At 31.4% G+C, this 10,949-nt stretch overlaps 2 protein-coding genes across 2 annotated transcripts; one reads left to right on the forward strand and one right to left on the reverse strand.

Annotated features, from left to right (window-relative positions):
* Positions 1-259: 259 nt before the first annotated feature.
* On the reverse strand, positions 260-7,745 carry LOC124538603. The gene is made up of 4 exons (XM_047115716.1): positions 7,464-7,745; positions 6,777-6,953; positions 2,142-2,269; positions 260-1,963 (listed from the first exon to the last, which is right to left on the reverse strand). Exons 1-4 carry the CDS (start codon positions 7,555-7,557, stop codon positions 1,175-1,177), a joined length of 1,188 nt encoding a protein of 395 aa, XP_046971672.1. The 5' UTR covers positions 7,558-7,745; the 3' UTR covers positions 260-1,174.
* Positions 4,121-10,147, forward strand: LOC124538604. Its single transcript, XM_047115718.1, has 4 exons — positions 4,121-4,164; positions 9,119-9,240; positions 9,618-9,768; positions 9,883-10,147. Exons 2-4 carry the CDS (start codon positions 9,128-9,130, stop codon positions 10,099-10,101), a joined length of 483 nt encoding a protein of 160 aa, XP_046971674.1. The 5' UTR covers positions 4,121-4,164; positions 9,119-9,127; the 3' UTR covers positions 10,102-10,147.
* The last annotated feature ends 802 nt before the right edge of the window (positions 10,148-10,949 follow it).

The following is a 10,949-nucleotide window of genomic DNA, read 5'->3' on the forward strand; positions in this document are numbered from 1 at the left end:
TTTATCTGTGATGACAATATTAAATTAAAAAAAAAATAAGTTGATATATCTGTTCGAGATGAAAAAGCTTCGACGCCGTTTGACCGATTAACATACAAGTTGACACATACAAGAGGTACTTCTAGTATATTTCGTTGTGACTCGCGGCTACGTATATTTCATTATAAATGTATATAATAGCACGGAGAATATTTCCCTGTGATTTTTTTAAATGAACAATAAAGCTTATGACTATAATTGAAATTCCATTGACCTTTTATTTATATGTTTTTATATCAACACACAATAAAATTTTCAATGGATCTGACGCAAAATAAAGATAACCATTTACACCCTATTAGGCATTGAATGAATGTAATTACTATTTATAATTATTTTGCTGTCATATGATTTTATAAGCATTTTTCATTTTTATTAATATTATTTAAAGAAATGAAAAATAACAGCTTTTTATTATGTTTATGGAGATATATTGTTTAACAATATTCCCGAAATTTTGTAGATATTTTTATAGCGGCGTGAACATTAAATTGTATGTATAGTTGATCCTTCAAGCATAAAAAAAAATGATGAAAAAATACCTTACCCTTCACATTCACATTTAAATTATATTCATATACATTTCGCTCTCTTCCCTGAACTTCAAATTTCGATTTTAATGACAAATTCAATTTATATATTTTCCTATCCTATAATCAAATACATATATCTAATACTGATTCCCTTTATTTAAAACATATGACGTAGTTCTAATAAAGAAAATATTAAACTTTTTTTATTGTATGAATAACTAGTAAAATTGATTTATTTATCTGTGGTTGAACATTCTTTTATTTTTTTTTACGTTTTTTAATCATTTAAAGCGATTACAACTATAACCGTAAAATTAAATTACATTTTTATAAAAGCATAAACTTACGTACAAATAAACAACGTATTGTGTAGGAACAGATATTTTCCTGTTTGCGATACAGTTTAATATACATACCTACATAACTCTCATCGTTTAGAGGTCACTAAATCTAGTGACTCATGTATCGTATTTATTTACATATTTAATCTTACCTCATAAACTTTATCACACATGTGTCAGACAAAAAGGCGCGTTCGAATAACTCAAACAAGAATGTTTTACGAATCTTAAGCAAGCAGTCTTTTCATTTTTAAGCTTTCCCTAACAGAACATGTATTCTCTTACACAGATAGGACATCTATCAGACGTCGCTAGGCATTTTCTTAGGCAATCAGCATGGAAAAAATGTGCACAAGGCGTTACTCTGGCCGATTTCATTGTACCGAGGCACACAGCACACACGTCTTCTAGGGTAGAGAGTTCTTCTGGAGTCGCTCGTCTGAACCTTGCTAGAGAACTTTGAGCTTCATTCAACTTCACTAACGCCTCGCCGAGCCGGTGGCGGCCGTGCACGATGATGCAGATGTACAAGATCAAAAATGCTAATCTCCAGCGCTCGTTCCACGCAAGCATGGGGACCAGAGGAACTGCTATTGCCGTCGTGATGCCTCTAGCCCAAACTCCGCAATATAGCGGTTCCATCCCTTCGAGCCGTTCCAATTTCAATGCGGATAGGGCAATCGGCCATAATTCGAGGAACGTCTTCTCCGATAGAAGATAATAAGTTCCAGTAACGATCGTGTACAAGGCCGTCGGGCGGAAATGCTCCAAACCTTGCTCCAATCCTAGCGTCAAGAGAATGAAAGTCATCGTGACTATGAAGGTCACTGCTTTTGTCCACTCCAAAACTATTTTGGTTGCGGACATCGCGAGATGTTTCACTTGTGAGTGACGAGTCACGTTCACGTACGGGGACCAGTCTTCTTTTGTGCAAATTTCGCGCACATAGTTAACCGAGTATGTGATTACATTGTAGAACATTAAAGAGTAGAGGCAGGTCAGTCTTCCACGGAATACTAAGAGACGATCGCATGCTGTAAACAAGAGTAACTGAAAAAGAAAACATTCATATTTGTTTATGCTAGAATAATAATTCGATTAATTATTAAAGAAGTAGAAGAAAAAAAAGTAGAAGTATTGTAATCATTTGGTTTTAATTTTTATTACATATCTATAACCATTTTTTTAAAGATTTTTTATTTATCCTTTATTCTTATGCTATATTTACCTGGCTTATCATTGTGGAAAGATTGTTCATTTGCAAAAATAATTTCTCTGCGCGATCAATTGGCGCATACGCCGTTTTCAGGACCCCTAGCACACATGCAGTCGGAGCGCGAAGGCGACGAATGATCTCTGTGTAAAAATAATTAATTATTAACATTAATATATACTTTAAAGTTTTTTTTATCTATTACGTGAGGATATCTTATTTTATTGAAGGATATAAATTATAATGAGTTTCTAAAAATTAAATACTTATTTATTATTTTAAATAATATATATCAATAGTAATTATTAATATATATAGATAAGACACTTTGAATAGTTCTTATGTGTCGTCAACACTGAGTTCGTAGTAAACAACAACAAAATCTCTGCAGCTGTCTGCGGAGACAAAGTTTTGTTTATAGTATACAGTCCAAAATTAACATATGTAAAATAATAAAGAAGATGAGACAGATGGCCAAGTGGCTAGAACGCGTGTATCTTAACCGATGATTATGGGTTGAAACCCAGGGAAGCGTTACTGAATTTTCATGTAAGTGAATTTGTGTATATAATTCAATTCGTGCTTGGTGCAGGAAAAAAAAGCAACGTGGTGGAATATGTTCTAAACCTTAGGGAGCCTCTCTTTAGCCCAGTAATGGGAAATTTAGAGGTTGTTACTGTAAATAATAAAAACTCATATGCGATTTTTTAACGTTGGAGCTGAGTATTATGATGTTGAGCAAAGATTTCCGTATTTGATTTGTATGTAAATGTGTAATAAAGATATGTTAGGTAATAAAACTCAGTAATTAACCACAGCCGGGCTAAAGATTAATTTTCTTTTGAGAAAAAAAGTTACCAGATTAGGTAAGCATTCCTACAGACTTATTTAATGCGTATTATTTATATTCATGTGGCAGATTTTCACCGAAAACGAGATAACTTCAACAAATGTAAATTCGGTTGTGCTTGCCTGAATTCGAACCTGTAATCTTCCGTAGTGTAGAAATGACTATACTATCATCGAACAATGATATATAATTATAGAAAGTAAATGGTTTTCTATGTCTTGTGTTTTATTTAATTATTGTAACCACTGAATCTAAACACAATTTTGTCGACAATCAGCTTAGTGATGTTGAGATTTAAGTACATATATTATTTTGGTATAGACCTTATCTACTAGTACTCATAAATACAATTGCATGGAATGCTTATTACCTAAAACTCGTGTCCGAATTCATTTACCTTTTTAAGGTATTAAAACTGATCTTTTCCACATCCTAAATAAAATATATTTAGGGTGTGGAAATTGTCAGTTTTAATTGAGTTTGATTTTAATAGAAAACACCTAGTACTAATTTACAACAATATATAGGTTTGTCTTATTTATATATTTGTGTTTATATGTATTATTCTAAAAATGAAACAAGTATTAGTTCTTACTTTAATTATAATTAATGTTCCTAGCAACATAATTTCAAGGTAGTGACTGTCACAATGTATTGGCTACTGGAATCTTTCCGATCCAAAGAACTTTGCTTATTTACATATTTTTTTATGATAAAAAACTTGTGACAGAAATAATGAATTAGTTAAATGCAGTATGTAGTCAAGAACATAATTTTATATATTTATATTTATTCGTTTTTACATGTTTACTCAAAAACTGTGAGGATAGTATAATACTAAAAAAAACTACATTATTATGCGCTTTTGAAAAATTGGTAAAATTTCAAAAATCGAAATTTAAAAAAAGTCTATATCATATTTTTGCATATTCTTTTGTTTTAACAGTCTATAAGTTCATCAACAGTCTATTAGTCAGCTTATAACTTTAATTGTTCAAATTAAACTTTAAAAATACAATAACGACGTATTTTTGAATGCTTCATATCGCATTTTCTTGACCACGTCTTTTTAATAATAATATTCTAAAGGGTTGTAAAGTATAAAAGACCAACCCTTGCCTTAGCAAAAGCAGTTCAGAGCAGCCATCCATCGGGAGCAACAGGAAACCAACCAACATCACAACTCTGGTAAGTTGAATAAATAATTCATATTTGAAACGGACGAATTTTAATATATACATTCGAGATATTGGCTTTTCCATAAGCTCTAAGGTCTTACGAATGTTTGATACAATCGCTTATAGTATAAATAATAAATTATATAAATTTAATAGTATCTGGAACTAGTTGTACAGAGTACAGTACAAAATAATGAGCGTTTCCGTCAAGGGATTCTCAATAGCAGTCGAAAGTTGTCATATATTTATCTTCAGCCAGTGCGGATTACCGGAAAACGAGCGCGCCTGCGCACATTTTTGTTTACTATAAACTCCTGCGCAGTTAGATAAGAGTTTGAGACGCCGTGGCCGAAATAAGTACGGAGGGATTGAAGCTTCTATCTAACGCAAAATATTCTTGATATTTGGTGAATATCAAACTTGACGGCTTAAAAGAATGTTTATCAAAAGTTATTAAACATTCTTTAAGGCATTAGTAAATTGGACTGACTGTGACGCACATGCACTGGCTCGGGGCCAGCTTCCGCCGCTCCATTCAGCTTCTCGACAATGACCTGACTCTCCCACATAAATACATATAAAATGAAACACCATGATGCATTTCAAAACTATTAGGATTTTTATTGTTCAAAATCAATTTTCAAATTGTGTTCGCAACACACGTCACGTTAAATTTTTTTTTATATAAGTACGTCTCTTTGTGTAAACTATAAAAAGGAAATTTTAAATATAAAATTTAGTTTTTGTTCATTCAGTATTGTAGCTTGACTCTATAGTGCTTCTATAAACTAACATGATTAAAAAAATATCTTTTTTCTTGTCAAAATGATAATAAAAAGTAACTATGTTTCAAAAACTCTTGATTTTTTGAAGTTCAGTCAAAATGTATTTCATGGCTCATAATTTGTATTTATTAAATATTTATAAAGGATATATTATTATTAGGATATATATCATCTTACAGATAAAAAGATAAAGATAATTATCTATTGGTACAAATCTATTCGGATATTTTGTGTAAAATAAGCCCGTGACTCACAACGTTGAATGTTCGTTCGTAAAACATTTATTTTCGATCGCAAGAGAAAAATATTTAAGATTTTCCTCGCAAATTTTTCAATATCAAAAACGGACATGACCCGATTCCGAAAATAAAATAACTTTGATTTGTTTATTTTTATTTTGAATTCGCATTTGAGATTTAAGGTTGTTAAAAATTTATTTCGATATGAATTTGCGTTAGTATAATATATGTACTCACTATTAAAATTTCTTCATTGTAACTGTATCTGTACTGTATATGTATGTATACTCTTTCTGGAATTTTTATAGTCGGATTTCACTTAGTGACTCTTAGAAAGAGCCGAATTAGTCGAACAAACAATATAAGTACCTACCTAAATTCATAATTTACAAACAGGAGCTAGCTTATTAAAAAATACGATTTTCTTATCTATCCGAAAGAGGGTGTGTCTGACGACATCAGAATATATATAGATAATAAATCACAGCTAAATTAAGCAAATATCATCACGCCATATCATCATCACCCGCCTGAACCCAATTCGCGTGGGTGAAGTGTTTTTATATCGCATACACTCAAGAGCCGAAGTGGCTTCGGATGTTGTCCTTCTCTTATATTACAATACTGTTGTTGTAATAAATCTTAATCTCATCACATGGCCATACTGTGGTAGTTGTTTTTGTATTCTTAATTCTAATTTTATTTTATTTTTTAATTTCTGACAGCTGATTAAAAACTTTTTCGTTCATCGTTATTCATTATCGGCCAATTTTGATAGAAAGGCACAACGCTATAGATTTATTCAAATGACGGTAATAAATAACATAAAAATGAAAACCAAAGAATGTTTTATACGTATAGACTATGTGTGAATTTACACATCCGTAACGAAAAGTTTTATGTTAAATATTGTCTTTAATATAATAGTATTTTTGTAATGAAAATAAAACTTTATTTTTATCTCGATTTATAAACAACGCACAGGGATCGATAACTAAGTCTGAATGGCGCACCCCTTGTTTACAAAACAACGTGACGTACGAGTTTACGTTTATACGAATAGCGAGTCTTAAACAACGCATTCAAAATCATCGAATCAGAAAACACAATTTCATTCCGCTTACCAAAACTACTATAAACATAAACTTATTCGTATGTTCTGAGATAAAACGTCTTATTTAAAACATTATTTATAGAGTTGATGTTTGTTGATTAAACTGAAATGTCAGAAATCAATTACGATGGATGGCAAACACTACTCGATATAATGCCAAATCGGATATGAATTGGAGTGTTTCAAAGTCTAATGACTTCTATACGCATCATTCACATACGTATAACGAAAATAAAATATTATTTATCTTGTTAAGTAAATTTCCAATTTACATTAACTTACACATTTCTTAGTAAATTACGATAAGTTTTGGGCCACGCAATCATCTTTAATAATTTAATTACTTGTTTAATTGTTATTAAAGTAGCACTTATTTGATAAATATTTTACTACTTACTATATATTTTATATTACTTTTCTTTATAATTCAATATCAATTATCTATTTTAACTAAAATATTAATAAGAATTAATAGTTTACTTACTTCTTACGACTTTTGCGACGGCAGGGTACCATCTAGCAGGGTAACGGTAGTTAGCAGAGATAAGCAGAGGCAGTACCAGACAGGTATAAGCTGCCATTAACCATGCGCCTCCCAGGGCGACCAATAGTCCTCGGGGCGCCCAATATGGGAGTAAAAATACTAACGATATTAACCACACTGAAAATAAAATATCATACATTTAAAATATACAACACCCAGAGAAAAAGAAACAGATCTTAATTTCAAATGACATATCTTATATATTATTTAAATTCTTATATAAGGATAAGAACAACTGTAAACCGTGACAAGGAAAATTAAATGTATTTTTATAATATTTGCACAATATTACGTTAGAACAATAGTGAAAACAATGTCACACCATATGACATTAATAATTTTACGAGTGCGTTGGACAACGAAGTCCACACACATTTATATATAGCATTTGATAGCACTGTTGTAGTGTCTGAATTTACAAAATAAACAAATGTTTTTTTTTTTACAATTATTCACTAGTATTATTTATAGTCAACTTACAATCACAAAGGTTAATTAATTTTTTAGATTTTTCAGACAAAAGTGATCAGACTTCAGACATAAATATCTAGCCTCTTCTACACGCTACACACCAAAATATTTTATCATAACAATTAATAACGTAAAATATAATATAATTTCATTTACCGATATTAGCAATTTTGTCCTCAGATTTAAGTGTATGAAACTTCGAGAAAGAATCACTTCTAAGACGTCCGCGCACTCGCGAAATCATTCCCATTTTTACGTAAAGATTAAACACGTATTTAAAATATATTACTTTTAAGGTAGTTATTTGTTAAATATCACGAATTATAAACAATTATCACTGAACAAAAGAGTCGAACACCCTTATTACTTGAGTTGTGTTTCACGAATGCGCATTTCGCGGGCGGGCGCGGGATGCTGGGCGGGCGGCGCTTGCGCAAGCACTCGCATCGCACTTACCGCTCTGCCAATGTATTAAAATGTTTTCGATTCCAAAGCTCTATATTTCTTAACAAATAACAACGATATCTAAACATATGCAGCATGACATAGTGTATTGATAATTATTATCGTTGCCGATGTCCACGCCAATAATCGGAGTTAGATATTATTTAAAATAACGTGTCAGTGACTTGTAATTTTTTAAACATTATTTCTTTATAAATACCTACATAGCTATGTGCTCTTTAATTATGGAACGTGGCTACGAAAATATACGATACTATTATATATTTAAAATATATCTCAATATTTAGTTTTTGAGATATAACAATATACATTAGTGTATTTGATGTCGTCTTAAACATTTTAGGTACCTACATATCCAAGCTTGAGTGTAGAAATTTATTAAAAATGAACCCTGCACTTGTTTTGTCTGTCAAAAATGTTCGTCATAATCATGAAAATAGACCACTACGTGTTAAACACCACGCATGCATCGGCAGTTTAAAATTAAAAACAAAATGTTCGCAAACAATACAGCGTGATCGTCGGACGCGCCTACGTCATACGAATAAATGTCACGACAAAAATCCTAGCAATGCATGAATATATCTCAATGACTTATATACATTGCTTTTGATCTTTCACAAAACTTTAGTGTTTTCACTTTCCACGCTTACTTGTACGTTAATTTAAAGCTGTTAACAGATACAAATGTATTTATTTGTATCATCGGATATATTCAGACACTCCCACGAGTTTCATTCATAATTTCTTAGAATAAAAGATGATTTCAATATGAATTATTCTAAAATATAAATCATTCCAGTAATTTTATCGTTTCACGAAAATGTTTGAATATGTAAATATCACAATGGAAGAGTTTTTATATTATATGTTTCAAATTATTATATAGTCTTTGGAGATAGTAGCTACTTGCTCTGAAAATATAACAAAACAGCATCGTGGTTAACAGACTGTGCTATGACAATATGCAAAATAAAAAAACTACCACAGCACTTTATTTTGTGGATATGGTAATGAAATGTTACAAAACTGTTAAGTCTTCATATTTTTCTTATTTTATTCATTACTTAGATACCCTTTACACGGATAGAATGGGTACTATTAAGGGTCTATACAAAACATTTCTATCGTTATATCTAAACTTATACATAAATACCCTTTGAAACGATTTGATATGATGAAATGACAATTACATATCAGGAAATTTAACAAAAAAATTTTGTGTTACACAACTAAATCTTTTCCACAAACTCGTAGATTAGTGAGAACCGTATGAAAATGTGTTCAGTATTTTTTCAGTTTATCGATAATTTATAACATGTAGTGACAATTGTAACCTGTTTCAGAACTCTATAATGCATCCCGTAGTCTTTATCCTCATCTTAGCTGGCACATGCCTGGCTCATTATAGAGGATATGAATCCAGAAACCTTATAGAAAGAGATGAAGCACATGCCGAAATGGAAGGGTAATTCTGTGTCAATCGATGTTGTGCAATGTACTATATGGTACGGTAATTTTATTTGCATATATTTGTTTTGCATTAATATTATAATTGAAAAATTGCTTAAAGCTTGTTAAATATGCATAATGGAGTTGTAATATGAAACACGGGCGTGGTAAATTTAGATTATTTATGGCTTTAATGAACATAGACTCATTGTCGGCATAATTGATTTGAGCGCTGGGTCACAATTTATTCGATTATAAAGGTTCAAATAATTAAGTGTACTTGATGGTTTGAACTTCGAGTTTTCAGATTTCCACGAAGCGTAGCATTGATTTGTATATAACTACAAAATGGTTTGTGCACAGATGTACAACACAATTTTTTATGTTTCACAGAATCGTCGAGTGTCCCGTCTGCGAAAATTCCCATAGCTGGTTGCTTCCGCAAGAAGAATGTGACATTGTAAAGGGCAACAAGCGGTTCAAAAAATGTCACATGGGCACTTATTTAAACGAGAAATGCGGAAATCGTATGGATTGCTATCGGGTATTTTTTTATTTACTCTTAAACTTTGTATTAACTTAGAATTTGTAAATTGAACGCAGTCTTTTATTGCGTAGTGGAGTCACCAGAGGATAATTATTTTTGTTATATCAACAGGGTCCTGGAGAATCGTGCACTGAAAAAATGGAATACGATATCTACGGGCAGAAATGTGCCCGCGGGTACTACTGCAACAGTGCCCTACACGTGTGCACCGGCCTTCGCTATACCGTAGATCCACTTTCCCATTTGATACTTTCGAATCGTCTCTATCGTTATCCTCTTCATTCCCAAAATGACGATTTAATTGATAAATCTGCATTTTTTGTCGCGTAAATCATGTTCTAGTTATTTGAATGCAAATGTTACCCTCAGCTATTCTAACTACTAATAAACTAATACTACATTATTTTTATTTCATTTAACTTAACCAACCTAGTATAAGTGTAACCTAATATAATAAATGATTACAGCTAGAATTTAATACTTAAAGCTAAAATAATTAATTGCATTTTATACATATATACCAATATATGGAAAAAAGTTAATAAATAATTTACTAACATAAGAATTAATAACATTAAATGCTTAAATATATACAAATATGAACTAAAACTAGTTACTGTATAAATCTTGACCGAGTGGAATGGTGGCAAGAATGCTAGCAGCAATTCCCCGTTGAATCGCAATTCCGATACTCTGGACAAAAAACGAACCAGCCCAATGGTGACAACCATTGGAGGCAATGGGGCGAGGTGTTATACTTTTTGCACCACTACTCCAAGGGCCAAGCGTTTCGACAGCAAACGGAACAAAAAAAGTAATTTGATATAATACACGAATATTTAGTTCTTTTTTTTGCTTCAGATATTTCCGCAGCAGCACCGGCTCTTAACAAAAACTCTTCTTTCTTTTGTGGAAAAAATAACCATTATTACATTAAAAGCAAATTTATAAGAAAAGCACCTGAAAAATACATAGCCTAACTGCTCGAATTAATGGTCATACAACGACAGGAAGATGTTTAGAGACGATAGATATCACCATGTCTCATCTGTTTGTTTTTTTTTTCAATTTATTACAGCTGTAGATAAAATGTTCATATTCAGTAAATTTGTCAATTAAACAAAGAAGGAAACTCTCGAACTTTGTAACGTAAGCAAAATAAGCGCTGATTAATAGAT

The sequence above is a fragment of the Vanessa cardui genome, chromosome 20, assembly GCF_905220365.1.
Source record: "Vanessa cardui chromosome 20, ilVanCard2.1, whole genome shotgun sequence".
Taxonomy (NCBI): domain Eukaryota; kingdom Metazoa; phylum Arthropoda; class Insecta; order Lepidoptera; family Nymphalidae; genus Vanessa; species Vanessa cardui.